Source organism: Bos grunniens, chromosome 20 (genome assembly GCF_055505025.1).
Source record: "Bos grunniens cultivar Pamir isolate PY7600 chromosome 20, Bosgru_T2T1.0, whole genome shotgun sequence".
NCBI lineage: Eukaryota > Metazoa > Chordata > Mammalia > Artiodactyla > Bovidae > Bos > Bos grunniens.
In genome coordinates, this window is record NC_141184.1 from 13,047,079 (window position 1) to 13,072,730 (window position 25,652).

The window sequence follows — 25,652 nt, forward strand, 5'->3', positions numbered from 1 at the left end:
AATGCTTTTCTTTCTGTATTCCACCCACACCTTTCCTTAATTTTTTTTGGTTAGTCTGATGGCTTTCATTTAACTGTACTTGGATAGTTCACTGTTAAATTAGAGCGCTGAAATCTCCTTTAAAAATGATGGCCATTTAATTAAAATTACTTCTTTTAAGTTAGTGAACTAAATTAAAATGGCACTTTAGTTTTCTTTTTCTTTTGTGAAGTAAAATTGCTATCCAACTATGTCACAAAGTGTAAGTACGTATTTATTGCCTGGTGCTAGATTAGTCTTTTTTTATTCCCCCTTAGATTTCAAGATTCAGCTTTAACATTTTGCTCCATTGTAATTGTTGTGTTCTCTCTAATATAACACAAGATAAGTATTACTTTTAAATTTCAATTTGCAGATAGTCCAGCAGTGAAATTGTGTATCAGCCCGTATGTCATTTGGGGTTTCCCGGTGGCGCTAGCAGTAAAGAAACTGTGTACAGTGCAGGAGATGCAAGAAACGTGGGCTCAGTCCCAGGGCCGGGAGGATCCGCTGCAGGGGGACATGGCAACCGACTCCAGTAGAGGAACCTGGTGGGCTAAAGTCCATGGGGTTGCAAAGGGTTGGACATGACTGAAGTGACCTAACACGCATGCATATGTCCTTTAAGGCAGAATGTTTGTGTGTGTTAGTCATTTAGTCGTATCAGGCTCTGGGACCCCGTAAACTGTAGCTTGACAGACTACTCTGTCCATGGAATTCTTCAGGCAGGAATACTGGAGTGGGTTGCCATTCCCTTCTTCAGGCGATCTTCCCAACCCAGGGATCAAACCTGGGTCTCTCCCATTGCAGGCAAATTCTTTACCATCTGAGCCACCAGGCAGAATACCATGCTTATTAAGACTAGCATCTACTACAGTGTTTTGTGAAAATTAAAAGTCCTTTCATTTTAACTCTGTGATTTGCCACATTTGGTTTTGTGACGTCATTGAATAACTGATGGGTTTGTTCTAAAGTTTATTCTAGTCTTTATAAAATGTGCTTTTGAGTGAAACTCTGATTTACATTTGGGTGTGGGTGTGTGTATGTGGGTGTGTATAGGTGAGCGTGTGTCTGTGCAGGCCTGCCGTGCTCTGGAGGGCAGGCTCCGCAGCATGGCCTGGGCAGAGCTGCACTTCTGGAGCAGTTGCTTGCTTATAATAGCTCGTGTGTCCCGCCGGCAGGTGAGCCAGGACGGGAAGTCCCTGCTCGACAAGCTCCAGCGGCCCCTGACGCCCGGCAGCTCCGACTCGCTCACGGCCTCGGCCAACTACTCGAAGGCCGTGCACCACGTCCTGGACGTCATCCATGAGGTGCTGCACCACCAGCGGCAGCTGGAGAACATCTGGCAGCACCGCAAGGTGCGGCTCCACCAGCGGCTGCAGCTGTGCGTCTTCCAGCAGGACGTCCAGCAGGTGAGCGGGGGGTCTCCTCGTGGGGGCACCTGGTGCTGGGCGAGCCTGGGGGTACGGGTGTCCTAATAGCGGGGGGAGGGCGGGGGAGGCGGCGGCGTGGGCAGGTGAGTGGGGGCCCCCTCATGGGGGCACCTGGTGCTTGGGGGGCCCCCCACGTGTGGGTGCGGGGGTCCTCACAGGGGTCTGTGTGGTGGTGCCCCTCCTCCTGGGAGCGATTTGTGCTTGGTGAGAGTATAGGTGCGGGTGTCCTAGAGGAGACCCGTCTGTGCTCAAGAAAGTGCGATAGGCCGGATGGGGGAGAGAATACACACACATGCACACACACACACAGCTTACACACACAAATGTGTGCGCACGCGCATACACACACACGTGTGCAGCTTCTGTCTCACCGTGCGTGAGAGCTGCGCTCTTGAGCACACGTGTTCAGGCTGCTCACGCCCGAGCTCATGTGCCTGGAACACAGGAGACGAGGCAGGATCTACCCCGGAGCCCCCTGGTTTCCGTCTCGCAGCAGGTCATCCTCAGTTACGTTTATTTGGAGAACAGTGCCCCGGGTGCTTGTGCACGGTGCTGGGGCAGTTTTAGGTCTGTCTCCACTCAGATTACTTAATTGTAAGCCACTTGTGTTTTTCTCCCCACTTGTCAGGAACTGCCATCTCAGGGGCTCAGGAGGGCTTCATAAATAGTTGTCTAATTAACGTAAAATGGGCTTTTACAAAAGACCATCCGTTTCTAAACAGTGGACACCTTTGTTGTTGAATGTAAGAGTAAGCCCCGTCCTGGTACTGTGTATTCCCTATGAAATAAAGAAGATTGTCCTGCTACCAGGGTCTTGAGGATTAAAGCTGGGGGCGGGGGGGCTTATATGATATAGCTTTAATAAGGAGATAAAAGTCATGTCTTTGCCCTAAAACAGAGGGGAAGGCAAGGGTGTAGATGAGGTGTCACTCGTGATGAGGAATTCTGGGTGTGCAGGGAAACCCGTGGCATCCAGGGAGGTGCCTTGAGGCCGCAGTGATGGGTTGGGGACAGAGCCTCCCCCGGACCCGGAGAGTGGCTCAGTCTGCAGTCCCCCGAGGGCCACCTGAAGGTGAGCGGCGTCCACTGTCAGGGCTGATGTGTGGGAGTGCACGTGAGTCCTCCACACACACTGACCACCCTTCTGCTCTTAGTGGGAGTCTGCTGAGTTCCAGATCCTTTTAATTTCTCTCTGTGTATATATATATCTAATAATTGTATTTATTTATCTATTTCTGGCTCCACTGGGTCTTCACTGCTGTGCGGGCTTTCTCTAGTTGCAGGGAGCGGGGTCTGCTCTCTAGGGACGGTGCTCTTCGCTGCCGTGACTTCTCTTGTGGCAGAGCACAGGCCCTGGGGCACGTGGGCTCAGTCACTGCAGCTCCTGGGCTCTAGAGCACAGGTTCAATAGTTGCAGCCCACGGGCTTAGTTGCTCCACAGCATGTGGGATCTTCCCGGATCAGGGGTCCAACCCGGGTCTCCTGCATTGGCAGGTGGGTTGTTTACTGCTGAGGCACCAGTGAAGCATCTATGTTTTTTAATTTGTGCATAGTTTGCTTTGATTCTGCTGATGGTTTTTGAGTTCTCTGCAGTGTGCGTGTTCAAAGTGCGTCAGGAATCATCATACGGATGCAGTACATGCTTCTTTGCAGTGTTGTTTTAGTCATAGAAGGTGAGCGGCAGGGAAGGAAGATGCAGGAGTCATGGTCTTGGCATTACCATGAGAACTGAAGTTGTGAGGTTGAAAGCACCATTACTAGTTTCTCTTAATTGTCCCCGAAGTGTCACAGACTGTGCAGTATTAACAGTGCCACTCTAATTATTAAAGGATTTCGTCACCTGCGTCCATATCCCTTGGATCAGGTGTTCACTGTGTATCCACGGGCCAGCACGCACTCTGGACCCATGACGGGAGCAGCAGCTGTCCTCCGCCTTCTCCAGCTCTCAGAGCTCCTTGGGGTGTCCAGTCGGTTAGGAATAAGCTCCTAGGCCACTCTCTCTCCAGAAAAGGAAGCTTTGGGGAACAGGCTGACGAGTCTGACCACCTAGCTTGGTGCCAAGCTCTAGCTGTGCTTGAATTTGAAAACAGCCAACATTAATTTTTCTAGGTAGAAAGATAATTGTGATAATTGCAAAACCAGTTCATTAAGCCGGCCATGTTTTTTCTCAGGAACCAGACAGGGTTGGATGTGGGCAGGAGAAGGTGTTTTGCAGTCCACAGCTCTGTGAGCATTCCGTAGAAATAATAATTGCTCTTGAAGGGAAGCGTTTTGTCGATTAAACGATCAGGAATGGTTTGGACTCGTTATGCAAACAGGAAATTGCTCTGTCGGTTTGGCTTGCGAGGCAGGGAACCAAGTTGATAGCATGAAGCAGAGCAGGCAGCTGCCCGCAGAGGATTCTATAGGATGTCAGAACTGAAAATGTGTTTCTGAAACTCGAGAAGTTAATCACACACAGGGAAAAATTCTGCTGTCTTGAGCATGGGCCAGGAAAGGTAAGCTGAGGATAAGCGAAGAAAATAGTGGAGCTTTAGAAAGATGCCGTCAGCAGAAGATACACTTGTAAAGACCGAAGCAGTCAAAGTCCACAGAAACATAATAAGCCAATTAGCCAACCCACGTGTGGTTTGTCGGCTTGCTTTGGGTCGGGAGGCGGCGTCTGTAAATACTGAGGAAGAAGAAAAAGAGCTTCCACACGAGCGGTGAGAATGAAGATGTGCTTGTGAAGACAGCCCTCCCAGGAGAACGTAACCCCGTCTGTGAAAGATTTCTTGCAAGAAAAGATGTGAGACCATTAACAGTGCCCCCGAGGAAGGGAAGGCTTGGGGGTATGGCATTTGATTTTTAAAACACACGTAATTTTGGTTTAGTGGTTAGTTTTCTTTTGTGTGTTTGTTTTTATAACAAGCAAAGGCAATTTCCTAATTTCTTTGCGGACAGTGTTTGGGGTGGGAGTCAGGCGCTGTGGGGTGGGAGCGCTTGAAGTGCTGTCCCAGAGCACTGACCCTGGGTCCAAATCAAAGGATAGGGGTGGGGCAGGCGGCTGGAAGGCTTGCTGAAGACTTCCCCAAACACACGTCCTACCTTCTAGACAGTATTAACCTTGGTCACCGTTAGCTTAAAAATGAAACAAATACCATTTATCATTCCCAGTTGGTGCTGCTGGTAAGAACCCGCCTGCCAGTGCAAGAGACTTAGGAGACGTGGGTTCAGTCCCTGGGTGGGAAATACCCTCTGGAGGAGGAAATGGCAACCCTCTCCAGTATTGTTGCCTGGAGAATCTCATGGGCAGAGGGGCCTTGCTGGTTGCAGAGAGTTGGACGTGACTGAAGTAACTTCGCAAGACACATGTCGTATTTCTTCGTGGTCACGTAGCACGCTTGTTCCTTTAGCCCTTGGTTCACTCTCAGGGCAGCCCTCAGTGGATGTTTGGTTGAATGAATGAATGAATGAACGAAGACTTGTGTGACTGCCTGGCAGTGTTTTTCAGTTTAGGACCAGCTTCAGTTTACTACAACAACACACCGCATCGTTGCTGTGCTCCACGTGGGGCGGGAGTGTTGGAAGCAGGCCATAGCGGCATGCCATCAAACCCATTCTCCCACTCACTGGTGTGGTCTGCCTGCCTCTCGGCTTGGTGGATTTAGTGGCTTCAACATGTTGTGTGAGGTGAATGGGCCCCAGAAACCCGCTTTCCTGAAGTAGGCTGACTCCCCCCAAAAAAGCCCCTCTGACAGGGAGATCCTCTCCTACAAAAGCCTGTGGGTCCTCCTCTCTTGCCCACCGCAGCCCTTTCAGGTGTGTGAGCGTCACCCTCGCCGAGTTATCTCTTGGAAAAACTCTTCTCCAGGTGGGTGTTGAACTACTAGCTAATACTCGGGAGGAAAAATGGTCAAGCAGATCTAGTCCACTCTAGATTTGTCTTGTCCATGCTTCATTCTTTTTTTTTTTTAATAAATAACCTAAAATTAAATGTGTGATATTCTGAGAGATAAACATGTTGACTAGGTCAATTTTGACCTGCCTGGTGAGAGTGGATGGTTTAATAGTCCAGTGAATTAGCCCATAACATGCTCAGAGTTAGTGCCTCTGTCTTTGCCTGTTGTAGGGTATGATTTTGCCAAGGCATGAACTTGATCTTGCCCATTAAGTTGCTCCCCAGATGAGGGAGTAAATAAAACTAGGCACCCTCACGGGGGTCATCTACCTGCCGTGCACGTGCCATCCAAGGGGCCATCTCTGTGCCATAAGGACTTAAGCGGATATAGGGGTTCCAAGGAGCTTTGTCCGAACCCTCAAACATCAGGGGTACAGCGTGTAATCAAGATGATGGCTCCTGTATATCACGATGTAAGTGCAAATTTGCCATGTGCCAGGAAGATCTTCCTGGGAGATGCGCGGTTTGAGCTGGTCTTGGATGGGTAGGTGGAAAGTCAGGCGGTTGAGGATTGGGCGACAGGAACTGGGGGATAGAGGAGAGATGAAATGGCAGAGTCTGTCTGGAGAGCCAGGTGGGGGCAGGACTGGAATGGTGACCCCCACGCCTAAGGCTCTGGAGTTGTTTCTGTGAGCTTCGGGACACACTGAGGGGACGGTTTGGTGAACCTGAGCGCCCGGAATGTTTCTGTCTTCTTTAGTGCTCTCGGCCAGCCTGCAGAGGGTTAGCGCTTCCCTGTTTCACCACATCGAGGTCAAACTCACAGGCTGTGGGTTTTGACTTGATTGGCAAAGAATGGGTAGGCTTAAAACTCAGCATTCAAAAAACTAAGATCATGGCGTCCAGTCCCATCACTTCATGGCAAATAGATGGGGAAACAATGGAAACAGTGAGAGACTTTATTTTGGGGGGCTCTAAAATCACTGCAGATGGTAACTGCAGCCATGAAATTAGAAGATGCTTGCTCCTTGGAAGAAAAGCTATAACCAACCTAACCAGCATATTAAAAAGCAGAGATATTACTTTGCCAACAAAGGTCCATCTAGTCAAAGCTATGGTTTTTCCAATAGTCATGTATGGATGTGAGAATTGGACCATAAAGAAAGCTGAGTGCCGAAGAATTGATGCTTTTGAACTGTGGTGTTGGAGAAGACTCTTGAGAGTCCCTCAGACTGCAAGGAGATCCAACCAGTCCATCCTAAAGGAGATCAGTCCTGGGTGTTCATTGAAAGGACTGATGCTGAGGCTGAAACTCCAATACTTTGGCCACCTCATGTGAAGAACTGACTCATTGGAAAAGACCCTGATGCTGGGAAGGATTGAAGGCAGAAGGAAAAGGGGATGACAGAGGATGAGATGGTTGGATGGCATCACTAGCTCAATGGACATGAGTTTGAACAAGCTCCGGGAGTTGATGATGGACAGGAAAACCTGGCGTGTTGCAGTCCATGGGGTTGCAGAGTCGGACACGACTGAGCAACTGAACTGAACTGAGAGGACGGGATGCACTCATCCTGGAATGATGGCTCTGGTTGTAGGATGACGAGTGCAGTGTGAGAGCAAGATTCCAGGCGGGGAGATAGGCTGGGTCCCCATCATGGACCAACATGCAAGTCAGGGGGTCTTGGAGGACGGGGATGAAGGTCCAGGGCACAGTGGGCTGTGTCTTATTCTCTGGTGTTTTTACCAAGTGTCTGGGATAATAGATACTCAGTATTTGTTGAATGAATGAGTGAGTAGATGAAGAAATGGAAGAAATTCCCCGATTTTGCTAATTGAAGACTATCTGGGGTTAAGGTCTCTGTGTTTACCCTAGAATGGGGAAGAATTGGCCCTCCATGGAGTTGTCGTCTAACTGGGAGATGTTTGTGAAGGAACCTTCATGGTTAATGTTGGGGAGTTAGGGGTGACCGGAGAAGGGAGGGATCATTTCCTTGCCTGGGAACGTTGCCAGTGTGTGAGATCCTTAAAATATTAAAGATTTCGGCCCCTTGAACACAAAGAAATGGGTTTCAGGTCCATAGAGAAGCAAGCCGCGGTTCCACCTTGGGTCCTGGGCTGCTAGACTTTTGCCAGCTAGGTTTTTGACATCCCTTGGTGATGCCTGACCCCGGGGGTTCCACCCACACGGGGCCTGGCTCTTCAGGGATGGTCCCTGCACCTCACCTGTCCTGTGCTTGTTAATTGAAGTCAGAACAATGGGTTTTCTCATCAGGATCATTACGGAACCTTGAGGTTTAATATCCTCTTCTGTTTACATTCCCACAGTCACAGATCTGATTGCGTCTCCTGATAAGAATGGTTAGGCGATGCCCATCTTTCCTGGAGAGTTTCTCAGGTAGAGTTAGGGAGTCCTGGAGCGAATGTTTGCTTAGGGATTGGGAACCTGTCGGGAGCAGACCGAGGCTGACTGCTGATCTTTCTGGGGGCTTTGGAGCGAGCTTTCAGTGTCTTTTGTCACAGGACTGGAGAAGAGACTTGACCATCAGTCAGCTTAGTAACCGCAGCTTGGAAGGAGCAGACAGTTCAACCGTGGGGTTAAGAAAGGTGGGAGAAGAGACGGATCTCTTGCCTGCAGGGGATGTGATAAGGAAGGCAGGGTGTGGAGCTGTGAGCCAGTGGGAGGAGGCGTGGGAACCCAGGAGACTTAGGAGTCTGGAGGACAAGGAGAAGACAGAGCCCAGGGCAAGCCCCAGGCAGCTTGGTCTCCCTACTTGGGGTGCCAGCCACATCACCAGGGTCCCCCAAGGCAGCAGTCCTCAGCCTTTTTGGCACCAGGCACCGGTTCCATGGAAGACACTCTCCACGGACCAGGGTCAGGGGACAGTTTTGGGATGATTCAAGCACATTATGTTTGTTATGCACCTTTTTTTCTTTATTATACATCAGCTTCCCCTCAGATCATCAGGCATTAGATCCTGGAGGCTGGGGACCCTCGCCCTCAGGGGAAAGTGCCCAGGGATAACTGTGTGTGCACTCGTGTGTCTGTGTGTTTCTATAGTTATGTGTGTATATCTATAGTTCAGTAGCTAGACTTAAGCTGTGTATAACATCTGGACCTATTTCCTGGATAACATCTGGAAATATTAAGATGTTTCTTGGACAACTTTGGACTATTTTAGATTGATTTCCAAATTAAGAATGGGAAAAGTAATTTTTAAAAGTTTGGGAAATTCCTAAAGGTGTCAGCCCGTCTTGGTGATGGTTTGGTTGGAGTTTGATGGGAATACCCAAGGTGAGGGCTTCCCTGGTGGCTCAGATGGTAAAGAATCCAGCTACAATGCGGGAGACCTGGGTTTGATCCCTGGGTGGGGAAGATTCCCTGGAGGAGGGCGTGGCACCCCACTTGAGTATTCTTGCCTGGAGAATCCCCATGGACAGAGGAGCTTGGTGGGCTATAGTCAGGGGTTGCCAAGAGTCGGACATGACTGAGTGACTGAGCATAGCACATCCGAGGCGCAACTTTGAGAGTAACAACCTCCCTATCTTCTTTCTTTCCTGACTCCTTCCCTGATGTTCTCTGTTGTCCTTAAGAAATTTTATGTACTTATGTAATTAAAGCTAGGATAATATCAGGAGGAGTGAGTTGTATTTTTTCCAGGAGATGGATGGATGGATAATGGAAAAGCTTAGAAGCCTGCCAGCCTCTTTCTGAGGCTTTTCCCCCTGATTCTGCCCTGCTCCCTTCCGGCCAAGAAGGTGTGCATGGAGCGTGGCTCCTGCCTTCCCAAGCTCTCATGGTGGTTAGGCAGAAGGAGCTCTTGCAACACAGGGCAATTGGTTCTGAATCATATGTTTGCTCTGTGTAGCTGGACTGTGATACTTTAAAAATGAAAAAAAAAAAAAAAACCTTCTTTTTCAAGTGAGCCTTAGGCTCAGTCTACTCTGAAATATTCCGGCACCCGTTTTCTCACATGTGTTCGTTTCTGTTGGCCGTGCTGGTCTTCATTGCGCACAGGGGCTGCTTTCTAGTCGTGGTGCTCAAGCTTCTCATTGTAGCGGCTTCTCTTGTGCAGCTCGCGGGCTCTAGGCCTGTGGGCTCCGGAGTTGTGGTTCTCCGGCTTCGAGTGCAAGCTCAGTGTTTGGGACATAGGAGTTTAGCTGCTCCTCGGCATGTGGGATCTTCTCAGACTTCCCAGGGAAGTCCTGGAAACCATTAAAAAAAATGGTTAGGAGTAAATTGTATTTATAGAAGAAGCTTAATTCTAATTTTGAAATACATCGATGCAAGAAATGGGGAGCTGTGGGCTCTGCTGGAGAGGGATAGAGAAATGGCAGGAACCATTGGTTGTCAGGCCCTGGTGAATGCTGGAACTAGAAGGTTCCTCCTTGTCCCCTCAGTCCCCAAGAGCCCACAGACACGTGTTGAGTTTTGTGTATGCTTCATTTGACTGTAATTGTTATCCCACACACATCAGTTCAGTTCAATTGCTCAGTCGTGTCCGACTCTTTGCGACCCCATGGACTGCAGCACGCCAGGCCTCCCTGTCCATCACCATCTCCCGGAGCCCACCCAAACTCATGTCCATTGAGTCAGTGATGCCATCCAACCATCTCATCCTCTGTCGTCCCCTTTTCCTCCTGCCTTCAATCTTTCCCAGCATCAGGGTCTTTTCAAATGAGTCAGTTCTTCACATGAGATGGCCAAAGTATTGGAGTTTCAGCTTCAGCATCAGTCCTTTCAATCACTATTCAGGACTGATTTCCTTTAGCATGGACTGGTTGGATCACGCCACGTACATCACAGAATTCAGAGCCGGAGGGCCCTGTGATTAGGTCAGGTCTGTATTTGCCATCATTGCTTTCAGCCTTGTAATTACATTACAAGCAGGGAGTGAAGGTAAGCAATCTGTGAGATTTCTTGCATGGCTGACCTTTTGACTTAGATGCTGAGACCACTGTCTGTGTCTTAAGTCTCGGTGGCTCTCTGTGGAGTGACCTCAGCCTTGGAACTGTCACGGTGCCATTAAAGGGCACTGAAGTACAGAGGAATAGGCTTGCCCCACATCCTCTGAACAACAAGAGGCATCAGCTCCCCAGCCTTGTTCTTCTGCCTGTAAAGAAAGGCTGACTTCTGCCTTTTTCTGGCCTGGTGGTTCTTCTGGGGGAGGTCGTCACAAGGCAGGGAGATGGCAGCCCCTGCCACAGACCGCTGAGTGAGGGAGAGGCAGGCTGCCCTGCCTTGATGGAGCTCCTGATTGGAAATATTTTTATATTTTAAATGGAAAGTTCTACAAGCTTGTCTTTCAGATGCTCCTTGGGCAGGTGCGTTCATTCAGGATTCCTCAGCCATCTGGGAACCTGTGAGGAACAAAGGCCTTGTAGGGAAGTTTGGTTTTGAATATGATCTTTTTTGTTCAGTTGCTAAGTCATGTCCTAGATTTTATAATTGCCTGCCACTGTTTTCAAAATGTGCTTGGGATTTGTAGTCTTCTTTGATTTACTTTCATGTTTGTTGGAAATATAGTTTCACCTGGTATTTATAATTCTGTCTAAAAGAAACCACTAGAAAAATTGTAGCCCATTTGTAATCCTGAGTGGTCGGATCATAATAGCTTTTCTTTCCAACTGATGCTTTCTGAAGGCTAAGAAAAACAAATTCGTATTTTTTTTTTAAACAAAGACTGCGTTTTGCTTTCTCCAGCTCTTTCTATGGAATAGCATTTGTCTTTTACTTTTTGAAATTGTGCCTTTACTTAAAGTCTGTACTGAGTCATCAGTACTCATCAGGTTTGCTGTTTACCAAACCTTGTATTTCTTTCTACAGAACTATTGAGGAATATACAGAATATATTATAGTTGTAGTTTTAAAAAAGTGTCTCCTAGCCCTTTGTGCAGGTGGACGGTAGCATGGGTGTTATATATCTCTTGACTCTTTTCAAGCTTAATATATTAATAGTTGGTCCTAGTCTTCTGCCTGGCGCTGTTCTCATGCCCAGAGGCCCATTCTGTTCACTGAATCCATCTTTGAAGTGGAGACATCATGAAGTTGTCACTGGACGTTTCGTCAGGAGTGAGAGGGGAGCCTGTGTTCGGTAATGTGTGCTAAGAGACTGTCGCGTACACGACACAGCAGCTTGATGTCAACGGTGAAGGTGGCGTTACTTCCTGATGGTGGTACTGAAGGTCTCTCGTCTCAAGAAAGAACACTAATGTACTAAGTGCACTGGTTAAAGAGCAATGGAACGTTCATAGCCCGCGCTCCTGAAGAACCTGACGTGAGATGGAAGCTGCCACGGGTGGAGGTTGGTGGGTGCGGACGGCTCATGCGCTGTGTGCTTGGCATGCTGGGGTATAAGGTGCCTGGCAGCTCACAGCCCTGTTATTGTCCCCACTGAGCAGGCAGGAAGCCACAGCTCAGGAAGGCTGTGGCTCAGGGGACTAGAATTGAGGGGAGGGAGGGGGAGCTTGCAGGCGGACTGGGAGGCTGCCCTGACAGACGGATCTAGTAGGAATGACTGAGATCCCGGGTGACGGGCAGAGTGTGGTGTGGACAAGAGGTGCAGAAGTGAACGGTGGTAACAAGGAGAACGTGTGTCTTCATCCTGAGCACGTGCTGGGAGACTGCAGGTCCAGACCCCACCTCACCCTCGACCGTGGGCGTGTGCGTGCATGCACACCCACACACCTCCACCCCCACTCATTCTACAAGGGTCTTTACACACACCCATCCCCACTTAATCTACAAGGGTCTCCACACACACACACCCCTACTTGTTCTACAAGGATCTTTACACACACATACACACCCCTGTTCATTCTACAAGGGTCTTTACACACACACACACACACACACACACACATATCTACTCATTCTAAAGGGTCTTTACAGAAGACCCCTGGAGATTTATTCAGGTTCCCAGTCTGTTTTCTTTATAAGCACTGCTGGCTTGCTAAGCTCTGGGCAGACAAGTTCCTGCCCTCAGTCAGGCCAGAAGGTCACTGGCGTGGAGCAGAAGAGGACGAGTCCTGGTGTCCCTGGACAGCGGGCTCTGGCCCCTTCCAGCCGCCTCTGTTTCTGGCTGGCTGTCTGCACAGCTGATCTGTCTACGGTGCAGGTGACAGAGGGCCAGAGACCGGTTTTGTAGAACCTCAAATTCAGGCCACTTTTATTTAGGTTTTGAGTGAAGTGCGTTGGCATGCAGCCTCAGGTTAGTGTCAGGTGTGCTCTGAGGTGCTGACATTTGCATGCACCGCGAGACGATCACCGTGATAAACAGTGCCCACCTGTCTCCGCAGAGTTGACTGCAGTGTCGCCGACGCTGTGCGTTGCGCCCTCGCCCTGAGGTGCCTTTACTCTGCAGCCTACCTGCAGGCTTGAGTGACTGGCCCTCTTCCAGGGTGCCTTCTAGACCACTGTCCTGGCCACACGGCCCCAGTCGGTCCTTGAGTCCAACATCCTTTGAATCTGTGTGTTTAGTTACCATGGTTACTAATTACCGAGTCCCAGATGACCGTCAGAACTTTCGCAACATGCGAAACACATGAACAAGTGCCTTCAGGTATTTAAATAGTATCTCTTCGTGAAAGTTTCTAGCTAAAGACATGACTGCTTGAGTTCTTTTGCTGGTTCTCCCCTCTGGATCAGAGAGAGACGAATGTGTCTTTGATGTTGTCTAAGTGTTTCGTTTGATCCTGTGTGCAGTTTCTCAAGTACAGAAGCCAGTGAACTGCTCAGTTACATTCATGACCTTAAAACACTGGGTTGCCTTGCTTTACTTTCACTCTTTCTTCAGTGTGGCAGATTTCAACTGTCAAGAACTTTTATGTATTTTTGTTCATGAAATATTCAGCTTTCACAACAGCTTAGTTTATGAAATTAATTATCCTCAAAGACCAGGGCAGAGGCATTTAAGTGTTTTGTTTTCTTGAGTTTTATTTATATGTTTTAGTCTTAGAAGAGACAGGAAAACATGAACTTGGTAGTTAAAAACTAGAATTGTCTGAGTCTTGAAACATTGAGCCTTATGTTAAAGTGCTCCTCTGTGTCTTAATGACCATGATCCCACACAGAACCCAGGCAGTGTGGATGGTTCGGTGATGTGTAAATTGGGGTGAGATTTAACTGAATCATTATTGCATGTAACGTATACATAAGCAGATTTGCACTTATTAAAGTAAGAGCTGATGACTCTTAATCGTGATGGCAAGTCTGACGGAAGGTGTAATTCTCAAAAAGTTAGTGTCTGGTTGCTTCCAGTTTTTTTCTCCTTTGTTTCTTGCGTCCTACAGAGTTTTGATAAGAGAACTGTATCTTTAACGGATAGCCCTTCACCCTGAACAAGGCTGGCATGGTTTTTATGGCATGTGCGTCTGTGTTTCATTGTAGGTGCTGGACTGGATCGAGAACCATGGAGAAGCATTTCTGAGCAAACACACAGGTGTAGGGAAATCGCTCCATCGGGCCAGGGCTTTGCAGAAACGTCATGAGGATTTTGAAGAAGTAGCACAGGTAAGACCTTACCGTTTTCTCCCATAATATCTCTGCGGTTGGTTTTGAATTACAGTTTCAGCCCCATCTCTGATGACTTAGCTTCAGCAAGGCGTGTTTGAGATGATGCCCAGATTTTCAGAGTGAAGCTGTCTCTGTCTGGGCACAAAGATGACTCAAACAGTGGATCCTATGGTAAAATGTGATGGTCTTGAAACAGGAACATATCTCGGATGTTTTTGCCATATTTATTGTACCGGTCTCTGTTGACTAGTTTGTAAATGGGGGAATAGCAGTCTTTGAATGTCTATAATGATGGGCCAACGTTTCTTTCCCCTCTTCTCTTTCTTTTAAATGCTTGTACTTCAGAAATAGGAGGCAGGGGTGTGGTTCGTTCACAGCCCGGGAGTTTGAATGTCGACTATGATCCTCTCCAGCTGTGTGACTTTGGAAAAGTCTCTTAACCGTTCTGAGGTTGACTCCCTAACCTGAGGAGTAGGCATGGCGGGGGCTGCTGGAAGGAAAGGGAAGTCAGGTGTGTGTGATCCTGTCAGGGGTGGTGTATCTGGCCCAGGTCTTTCCTGCAGCTCACTGTTGTTTGGCAAACATGCCTCTCCTTTTGCTTTCTGTTTTGAAAGAGAGAGGATTAAAGAGGGAGGGATTATGATCTGTGTAGGAAGCTCTACGAGCTGGGGTAAAAGTTGTTTTCAGAAGGAGTTGTAGGATGAATCCATCCTGAGACACATGGTAAACCTGAGGAATACCAAAGGCAGAGTCTCAACACCAGAGAGAGAAATGACAGCGTCCCATCCCTGAGAAAGACTCGAAGCTAACTGCTCACCCATAACTGCAGATTCTGGAAGACGGCGGGATGGAGTCCTGAGGGAGAGGAACGCTGAACCTGGAATTCCACACCCAGTAGATGTCAGTTTGACAGTGAGGATGAAATAGAGACCAAGACTCGAGAGCTTACCCATCATGTATAGAAGAACTGCAGTGCACGGATTAGTCAGAGCAACGGGACCCCCCCACCTCCGCCGCCCCCCCAGTATAAACTCCACCAGCGCAGGGACTCGGTGGTGTTCACGTCTCTGTCACTAGCACATGGAGCAAGGCTGGTGTGGTGCAGCAGTGTTGAATGAATTAATTAAATGAATAAAAAGGAAGTATGAGAAGGAAGAGGGGTTTCCCAGGTGGCACAGTGGATAAGAATCCACCTCCCAATGCAGGAGATGTGGGTTCTATCCCTGGGTCAGAAGATCCCCTGGAGAAGGAAAAGGCAAGCTGCTCCATCATTCTTGCTTGGAGAATCCCATGGACAGAGGAGCCTGGCGGGCCACAGTCCATGGGGTCGCAAAGAGTCGGACACGACTGAGGACGTAAGAAGAGAGGACCAAGATTGGCAGTGAGCGTAGCAATTGGTGGATGTGTTTGTAAATCGAAGGATGGGCCATTTAGGCTAAAGATGACAGACTTGGGGGAGGTTAAAAACAAGATGGTAGAGACTTCCCTCTACTAAGGGGACGACAGAGGACGAGATGGTTGGATGGCATCACTGACTCAATGGACATGAGTTTGAGTAAACTCCGGGAGATGGTGAAGGACAGGGAGGCCTGGCGTGCTGCAGTCCATGGGGTCGCAGAGTCGGGCACAACTGAGTGACTGAACAGCAACAACAGAGACTCCCCTGGTGCTAGTTGTTGAGAATCTGCCTTCCAATACCGGGGATGCAAGTTTGGTCCTTTGTTGGGGAAGTAAGATCCCACATGCTGCAGGGCACCACAGCTACTGAGCCTGCGTGCTGCAGTGAAGACCCATCGCAGCCAGGAAATGAATGCATCAAACCAAACCAAAGCAAAACCTCCCGCAAGTAAGATGGAGCAAAGCCCTGGAGCCCTTGAACGCAGAAGGTGGAGAGCTATCCTGAGGGGTATGGCAGGAGGTAGTGTACCTTAGATTTGTAAACTCTGGTGTGCATGGTAGCATTGTTGAATGACCACTAAAGACAGGATAGACAGCACCACTTTCCATAAGTATAAAGAAAAAAGAACTGTGGAAAACCAGGTAAATAAAAACTCAGGAAAATGGGTCTAGTGGAAGTGAAAGAAAGAACAACAGACATCACGTAAGAAATCCAAAATAAGACGTAGCGTGCACGCGTGTATGTGCTAAGTCGCTTCGGTCAAGTCCTTTTGTTTTCGAACCTGTGGACTGTAGCCTGCCAGACTCCTTTCTGCCATTCTCCAGGCAAGAATACTGGAGTGAGTTGCCATGTCCTCCTCCAGGGGATCTTCCCAGCCTCAGGATTGAACCCATGTCTCCTGTATCTCCTGCATTGGCAGGCAGATTCTTTACCACTAGTGCCACTGGGAAGCCCAAGATGTAGCAATTTGTCCCTAAATAGCAGTAATCACACTGAATGCAAAATAGATTATACTTGTTAAAAGAGTCTGTATATTTAAAAAGAAAAAAATCATACTGTGTGTTGTTTCCAAAGGGCACACCTAAAACATTAAGTACCCAGGAAGTTTGAAAGTATTTTGTTGTTTGCTAAGTCGTGTCTGACTCTTTGCCACCTGACACCACAAAAGTGTATGAAGCGTTAGAGAAAGATCCACAAGGCAAATACGAACCATTGGAAATTGGTGTAGAAATGTTGATATTAAGCAAATCGAATTGAAAGCATAAAAACACTAGAAATAAAGAGAGCCTTAATTGTAAAAGGAAGAGTATCTATGTACATCTGATGATTTCATATCAAAATCCCCAAATAAGCGGGAGTAATCAGCTGTGTGTGTCCATGGGTTTTACATCGCAGAGGGTTCACTTGTTTGCTGGATTTATTAGGGAACTGATGTGAGAGGTCGTCATGAGATAAGAAAGCAGACTGCGCTTCAATCCTGTTGAGTGAAAATGCCTCTTAAAAGTTACCCCCTTGGCAGTCTTCATGTGTAAAGTTAAAGTGACAACCTAGCCGTCAGCTTTCTTGATCTTAGAAGCGGGTTGGGAAAGGCTGTGTGTTCAGCAGCCTTCCTGCCCCAGAGTGGGTCTGTGGACTTCCCTTTTTCACGTTACATGTGAGCTTCCTTCTTATGGATGCTGGTAAATATTTTGCCTTCCTCTTATAGCTGAAGGAATGTGGGAAATGTGCTCTAATCTCCCCTTGACATTTCCATCAGATAAGCTCCTGCCACAGCCATGTGGTTTGAGGATGGATTTGAAATTTGGATCCTCTGAGCAAAGATGCCAGGCACCAAAGACCCTAAGAGGCGGGACAGCAAACAAGTAGTCTATTCACCTGTGACTGTGGGCTCCCCACCCAGCCCCTTCTTTGCACCTTCCCGAGTGCACCCCAACGCCCAGCCCCTTCTTTGCACCTTCCCGAGTGCACCCCAGCACTGTCTGCTGAGTACCCTCCTGTGCGGCCAGCACCCACGGACCCCTCCTTCCAATTCCTGTGGTTCCTTTCGTTCTTAATTACGGAGCTCCCTTCTGTGGCTACCTTTGCCCTTTTCATGGTGAACTTACTTCCTCAGACCTAAGATGACCATCAACGCTTGTCAACACTGGTGTTCGGGGGCAGCGAGGGTGGGACGCTTTCTTTGTGGGAGACGTTGGTGCCCTCGGGTCTCTTGGGGAGCAAAGGATCGCAGCAGCAGCACCCCGGGCAGAGGGCCGCCTTCACACCAGTTCCGGGAAAGGCAGGGCCTCGTCTGCTCCACTGCTCCCTCATTTTCATGCCTTTCATATCATCTCTGGCACCTTGTTCCTGGGATTCTAAAGAGTACCCGCTTTTGCCTTTAATTGGAAATCCTTAAGCTCAAATCTGAACAGTGCATGAAAAAAAGACAAATCCCTTAAATGTAAGCACCTTTTGCTCACTTTACAGACATCTGCCCTGTTTCCCTCCCTCTGTTTTTCACCTGATCATTGGTCATGTGCCAGGCATTCTGCCGGGCACTGGGGGCCACGGTCAGACATCCACCTCTCCTCTTGGGGGCCTCTCTACTTTGCAGACCCGCCTGAGTGAGAGGAGGGTCTGAGCTCTCCACCCTGAACTTGGCCACCTGTGCCCCCTCTCACCCCAGTGCCGGGACCCAGCCGCTCACCTCTGGCCTCTTTTTCCAGCATCTCCAGCTTCTCATTCTCTTAGCTCTTTCCTTTCTGGGATGAAATATTTATCGACCCTCCCATCCCTTGTGGGCTTCCCTGGTAGCTCAGATGGTAAAGGATCCGCTGGCAATGCAGGAGACCCAGGTTTGATCCCCTGGAGGAGGGAATGGCAACCCACTCCAGCATTCTTGCCTGGAAAATCCCATGGACAGAGGAGCCTGGTGGGCTACAGTCCATGGGGTCGCAAAGGGTCAGGCATGACCGAGTGAGTGTCACTTGATTCTGGTCCATATTTTTAGAGACCGGCTGGTTTTGAAGGACTGTTGGGTGACTTTCCTCGGCTTCCTCATTGCCGTGTGGCAGGCCGACTAGCTTTCTGCATCTCTAGCTGATAAAACTGCGACCCAGGGCCTGCCGTGATGTGCCGTGGCCCACGGTGGACATTCAGCACTCTGTCATAATTGACCGTAACCTGGACCAGTCACTTAGGTAAATCCCCTCCACTCACCTTCGAGTGAAAACCTCTGATCCTTTTTGGCTCCACAAACATGTGTCCACCTCGGTGTATGTGCAGCCTCAGCCCCAAGGAGTCACTGACGGAGCGCCATGGCCGTCGCCCGAGTACCTGCAGATACCACGTGTCACTGTCCCCTTCAGGCTGGTTCTGAAGAGTGTGTTCTGCTCAGAGTGCACGAGTTGGGTGGGAGCTGGGGGGTCACCCTGTAGACCCTAGACAATAAGAATAGATTCAGTGTAGTACAGTGGCGACGTTCACAGGCCTGAAGAAATAGGGTGGCCTTCTCTCTAGCCCCCCACTTGCTTGATAAAGATACTTTGAGGGGGCTGCTGCTGCTAAGTCACTTCAGTCGTGTCCGACTGTGGGTGACCCCATGGATGGCAGCCCACCAGGCTCCCCCGTCCCTGAGATTCTGCAGGCAAGAACACTGGAGTGGGTTGCCATTTCCTTCTCCAATGCGTGAAAGTGATGTTGCTCAGTTGTGTCCGACCCTCAGCGACCCCATGGACTGCAGCCTTCCAGGCTCCTCTGTCCATGGGATTTTCCAGGCAAGAGTACTGGAGTGGGGTGCCATTGCCTTCTCCATTGAGGGGGCTGCTGCTGCTAAGTCGCTTCAGTCATGTCCGACTCTGTGCGATCCCATAGATGACAGCCCACCAGGCTCCCCCGTCCCTGGGATTCTCCAGGCAAGAACACTGGAGAGGGTTGCCATTTCCTTCTCCAATGCATGAAAGTGAAAAGTGAAAGTGAAGTCGCTCAGTCATGCCCGACTCTTAGCGACCCCATGGACTACAGCCTAGCAGGCTCCTCCATCCATGGGATTTTCCAGGCAAGAGTACTGGAGTGGGGTGCCATTGCCTTCTCCATTGAGGGGGCTAGGAGGACAGTATTTGAAGTCAGGAGAGCCCTGGGCTGCGAGGTGGCTCCAGACAGAGCCTGGTTTGATTAAGACCACATGCAGTAGACTGGGGCTCGGCAAACAGTGGTCCGCGTATTGAGCCAGATCGCGCTCTGAGTTTGTAGCTTCGTTCCTGGAAAGCTGCCTGGCTCTTCCCAGAGAAGAAGGTGACATCGGCCTTGCTCTCCTGCAGGGAGGGCCGAGACCCGGCGTGACTGCCTTCCTCAGCTTTCCCTGTCCGCCCTCTCATCTCTGAATGCTTTCTGTCAAAGCAAAGTGTAATGCACATCCTATGTCTGAGGTAAATCTAAAGTCATGCTTCAGATTTATGGGGTTCTTTTGGACAGAATAGTCTTTGGAGGCACCTTCAAAATAGAAACAGAAGCATCTTTATTGCTTAATGAAGAGCTGTTTCTCACTTTTTGAACATGCTCATAAGGTAAAACAGATTTTGGGTTTAGGGAGAAATTTCTTTTTCCGAGTTAAGTTTAAGGCACATTAGTGTGTGTCTTGGGGTTTTGTTTTTGAAGGGTCCTTTGTAAAATGAGTTCTAAATTGTCTTTAATTTCAAGATGTTGAACTAGCAGCGTACTAAACAAATTTTTCTTCAAGTCAACTTCTTCAAAACTTGACATGGTGAAGTAACATGACAGAGATTCAAAGAGGAAGTGTCAGAAGTCTTCTGGTTGAATTAATTTAAAAGGTACTAAATATAGATTATTCTATAGAACAGTTCTGGTGTTTGGAGAAGGAGGAACCTAGAAAGAGCTTCGTGTTTACTTGGTGGCAGCGAGCCCTGCAGCTGGTGTGACTGCTGCCGGCCCTTGACTGCACTGCCGGGGCCCTGGTCTCGGGCTGATTCAGACCTGTGGGTCCAGCATCGGACCATTTCTGCACACAGTCTGGCAGAGCCAGGAACCTCCTGACTGATCTGAAGACCCATTCCTTCTTTATGTTGTACAGTGATGGTGAGTGGAATGGCTCCATGCTAATCAATTTCTGGAGCGTGGCAGATGCGGGAATGTTGCATGTTCCCACTGGAGTTTTAAAAAACGAAACTAACAGTGCTTTCCACATGAAGCTTTTTGCAAGTGACTCTGGGAAAACAAGGTGCCGTTTGACAGTCATCTGCTCTTTTAGCTTCTAAAGAAACATCCAAGTCAATGTTCCTTTTAGATTTACAAAGCTGTGCAGTCCCTATCAAACTACCAGTGATGTTTTTCACAGAACTGGAACAAGAAATTTTACAGTTTGTATGGAAACACAAAAGACCCCAAATAACCAAAGCAATTTTGACAAAGAAACACTGAGCTGGAGGAATCAAGCTTCCTGACTTCAGACTATACTACAAAGCTGCAGTCATCAAGACAGTGTGGTACTGGCACAGAAACAGAAATATAGACCAATGGAACAAGCTAGAAAGCCCAGAGATTAGACTTACACACCCATGGGCACCTTGCCTTTGACCAAAGAGGCAAGAATATGCAATGAAGATGAAGAAAAGACAGCCTCTTCAGTAAATGGCACTGTGAAAACTGGACAGCTACATGTAAAAGAATTAAACTAGAACACTTGCTAGCATCACACCCAAAAATAAACTCAAAATGGATTAAAGACTTAAATGTAAGGTCAGAAACTATAAAGCTCTTAGAGGAAAACAGGCAAAAGACTCTTTGACATACATCATAGCAAGATCCTCTGTGACCTACCTCCTAGAGTAATGGAAATAAAAATAAACGAATCAGACCTAATTAAACTTAAAAGCTTTTGCACAGCAAAGGAAACAGTAAACAAGATTAAAAGACAGCCCTCAGAATGGGAGAAAATAACTGCAAGTGAAACAACTGGCAAAGGATTAATCGCTACAGGTTTTAAACTTGCAGGAAAGTTGGAAATACAGCCCAGAGAACTTGCTTCCCTCCAACCATTGTCTGTCTATTTCCTACCAAAAAGGACTTTGTCTTGTCCAACCGGAATCACATCATGAGAATCCGGAAATTGATGCTGACTCATGACTACCTTCTAACACTCAGACCCCGAAGTGTCCATGTCTAACGGATCCCATGTTGAGTCACCCGTCACATTTGGTGTCCTTCAGCCTGGAGCCACTCCTCCGTCCTTCCTGAACTTCTGTGTCCCAGTGTTTTGGGGAAGGCCCCTCACGTTGGGTTTGTCTGACGTCTCCTCGAGGTTGCATTCTGGTTACACATCTTCAGCAGGCGTATCCCGGAAGCCCTGCCAGGCCCTCCTCACACTCTCCCATCAAGCGGCGCACAGTTTAATCTGTCCTGTTACGCCTGGTGTCCACTCCGATCCCTGGCTTAAGGTGGTGTCTGCCAGATGGCTCCGTTGTAAAGCGTGTCCTTCCCGCTTTGTAATTACTGAGTACTCTGTGAGGATGTACTTTAGGTGCTGTAACATGCTGTCCATCGTCCACTTTTGCTTCTTGGTGTCGCTGGGGACTCCTGGTTTCCTAGTGACTGGATGGATGACCCTCCGTCACCTGCACTGTCCCCTCTGATGCTCAGTTGCCCCTCACTTGGCCAGCGTGCGTCTCCTCAAACTGGCTTCTCACCCTGTCCTGTCCACATTGTCCTTGGGCTTTTCCTCGCTTTGGGGCTCATCTTGTACTGGAATCAGCCATGTCTCCACAGACCCCCGGTTCCCCGAAGAGCAGAATGATGCTCAGAAATAGAGATCCGGGTCCACCCGTTTGCTACCATTGCTCCATCACTGTTCTCAGGTCCTCTCGGTGGATGGGGGTGGGGGGGTGGGGGGACGTGAGTGAGTGTGCACGTGCATCTTTACACATCAGCCTGTGGAAAACAGTGTCCGCACGTGGATTCCCCCAATTCCAGTCCAGTGCCCCCGGGCTGACTTAGGTGTTCTCCTTTTGCGTTATTTCTAACTCCGGTGTCCAAAATGAGGAACCCAGCTCTCAGTACGCTTATTAGTCTGTTGGCTTAGTAGGTGAATACACTGGAGGTCCCCAGTCTCCATCCGGCAGGCTGCCCACTGCCGGGGAACCCTGTGCCCACTGGGCTTGGTCTCCCCATACCCCGGGCCCCCACCCGTCAATCACCCATGAGACCTGATCCTGCTCAGCTGTGGGACTGATGTGCTGGGGGAGGAGAAGGTTGATGGGCTCAGTCGGTGTCTCGGGAACTGCACGCTTCCTCTGGGCCTCATTGGGGGCCCGGATTCTGTTTGTTCCTGTCTGAGGTCCTCCGGCCTGACTCACTGCTACCTGTCCCCATCAGCACCCTCTCTCTGGCAGTTTCCCTGAGCAGTATCAGGTCTCTAACAGCCCTGTTGATTTGAGGAGCTGCTTTGCAGCCTGATTTATCAAAAACTCAAACAGAGTAATTTTCAGAGTATTTTAGACACTCTTTTGCACTCAACCCTCAGCTCTTTAAAACTCTGGCTACTTTATAGCCGTTGCAGTTATTATTTCTTTTTTCTTAAAACAGTATATCCCCGAAGTAGGGGAAAAAATAATAATAAGTACAGAATTGCTGATAAGCACAAACAAGTGAAAAGAGACAGCAGTTTGTGTGTGTTTGCAACGTAACCTTTTCACTTGCTCTTGGGGAATTATCCTAAAGTGGTATATCAATACCGAAAGACACAAAACTGGAACTCTGCACCCCGTCATAAAACCAGGAGAAAAAGTGAAGCAGGCATTTGTGGCTGCAAGCTCCCTTCGTGCTGTAGCAAAAAGGCAGAAGCCCTTTTGTGAGTCACAGGACAGCCAGTGGCTGCCTACAGATAACCCCATCATAGCCCCAGACGGAAGGGCTTTGCCGTGAGGTTCAGAGTTTAACTCAGTTAAGAGGGGCAAAGGCTGCTGATGGAGGTGTTCTGAACTCCTAGAATCATCTCTTCCCATCCTGTTGATGTGCAGAAAGGAACAGCACTCGCCGACTCTGTTCCCGTGTATCATGGCTCCCAGCCGGGCCAGCTTGTCTGGTATTCACCTCCTGTGCCTCTGACCGTTCTCTCGCGCAGAACACGTACACCAATGCAGATAAGTTACTTGAGGCAGCCGAGCAGCTGGCCCAGACGGGAGAATGTGACCCGGAAGAGATCTATCAGGCTGCCCATCAGCTCGAGGACCGGATACAGGATTTTGTGCGGCGCGTGGAGCAGCGGAAGATCCTCCTGGACATGTCGGTGTCTTTTCACACGCATGTGAAAGAGGTAAGCTTCGGGCAAAGACGGCAAAGCCCCGCCTGGAAGGGCCTTGGGGCTCCTTGGGCGGAACGAGGGTGGTTGTGATGTCAGGAAGGGGACCAGAGGTGGCCGGCGAGGCCATGTCGCCCATGGGTGGTGGTGGTGGTGGTGGGGACCCAGCTGGCCTTGCGGGCTTGCCTTTGTCACACGGGCACACACGTGCCATCTCTCAGGGAGGCGCCTGCCAGGAGCAGACCTGTGAGGGTAGGGGTGGCCTGGGGAGCTGCCAGTCAGGAGGAGAGCAGGGAAAACAGGAGCTGGAGGAGACCCTTGGAGGAGGAGGGCACGTTCATTTTAGCAGAAGCGGGTGACCTGCACTTTGGGGTCAGGGCTGCGGGGCTTCCTTTCTGCCTGTGAGCCTGTCATGTGGGTGAAGGCACGGCTGCGCTCTGATTGTATCAGACTGTGTGGCTGCCCTCAGTACTCGTGGGAGTGCATTTTATATAACGCTGAATTTATTAACAGTGCTATCATCGGTAAGCTCTCCTGGTAAACTTGTCTTCGGATAAGAGATAATGTGTAATTTGGTAAGTGGGAAGTAGGTTGGTATTAATTACATCTTGCATGTGTGTTATTCTTAGTGAAAACTGTAGTCCAGTATAAAATTGAAAAAAAAAAAAAGAAAATCATAGAAAGTTACAATTGAAGAAACTGTAATATTATGTAACCTTTGAGATAGAAGGATTTATAATAAAAGCTAAAGTTTTCAGTAGAATTGCAAACTTAAAATGTCACCTTTACTGCATCTTATTTCTAAGGGGATAAATTCTCCATTTCACAGCTCTTTACAAACTAGAAATGGGGGCCCTTTTAGGTAATTTGAGGTCGAGTCCAGAAAGGCTGTAGTAACAGGCTGGGAAGAAAGATCTGGAAGGAGCCAGACTGTGGAAGACACTTGCAAATGGGTAGGCCTGGCTTGCCTTGTTTAAAGACTCAGGAACTTGTGAATTTGTTTAAAAGAAAAGAACTTCTCTGCACGTCTGGGATCTTGGGCAGTCAGTCCTCAACCAGGCCATTTGTAGCTTGAATGTTTGACTCCAGGAAAACCATATTCACTTTCAACTCTGAAATTTTGTGAGCCCCGGAGATCTAGTATGTAATACTTGCTCAGTCGTGTCTGACTCTTTTCGACTCTCTGGACCATAGCCCACCAGGCTCCATGGGATTCTCCAGGCAGGAATACTGGAGTGGGTTGCCGTGCCCTCCTCCAGAAGAGAATAGTATAGGGGCGTATGTGGCAAATGACTGGGACCCTGAGCAGCCCTTTCTGGAAAGGGACTGGTGCCCTTTAGATCCTGGACTCTGTCAGCATAGAAAACTGACAGGAGCAGCTTCTTTTTCTGGTTTAGTAATGCCACCCCTAAAAAAGCCATCACAGTGTTTACAAAGACACTGTTTTTCTCAAGGAGACACGTTAAGTAGGCGTTGATTCGCAGTGGTTTCTGACTACGGGTGCACGTTCACCAGTTCCTCACTCTTCTGAGTCAAGCCGCTACCACTAACTAGTCTCTCTGCCCCTGGCAGCTCCCAGCACCTCTGCAGCCCTGCCACCAGAAATACACATGTCGTGACTTAGATCACCTTGCTTTTGTACCATCAGTGATTCTCTGTGAGTCTGGAGCACCAGCCTGAAACACCGCAGCATCCTATCCTCATGGTCTAGTCCATGCAGTGGGATGCACTGCTTTTCTTCTCTTCCGCAGCAGTTAGCTATCCGTCCCCCCGCCCAACCACCCCGCACTGTAGAATGTTCTCTCTATGCACCTTTTGCTCCTGTTTTGGGGTAGCTATAGGTTACTCTCTCTTTTCCATCAGTATTATTATAGGATGCTCACTGCTCTTTCTCTGGTGCATTTTTTCCGCCCTGAGAGAAAGATGCTGTGCTTGAAAAAGCAGGTTGTGTCTTTGCTCTTTAAGCTGTGACAGACAGAAAGCAGAGCCGACTGGACCTTCTGAAGGAGGCGTGGTGGGTGGGGGCTGCTGTTCCTCACCCAGGCTGCAGGGGGTGCTGTGGCCCTCGATGGGCCCCTGGGCTGCACGCACAGACTGAGCTGAGGGGAGGGCAGGAG

General features: G+C 48.9%; 1 protein-coding gene across 12 annotated transcripts in view; it reads left to right on the top strand.

Moving 5' to 3' along the window:
* TRIO (trio Rho guanine nucleotide exchange factor) overlaps window positions 1–25,652 on the top strand; it is a 363,061-nt gene that overhangs the window by 171,626 nt on the left and 165,783 nt on the right. For all 12 annotated transcript variants that reach the window (XR_015148618.1, XM_086361236.1, XM_086361240.1 and 9 more), the window contains 3 exons: window positions 1,200–1,430; window positions 13,721–13,843; window positions 23,359–23,550. Coding sequence is in view for 11 of the 12 variants with exons in the window: in XM_086361236.1 (XP_086217362.1) it covers window positions 1,200–1,430; window positions 13,721–13,843; window positions 23,359–23,550 (546 nt within the window). In the remaining variant the exon portion in view is untranslated. The remainder of the gene's footprint in view (window positions 1–1,199; window positions 1,431–13,720; window positions 13,844–23,358; window positions 23,551–25,652) is intronic.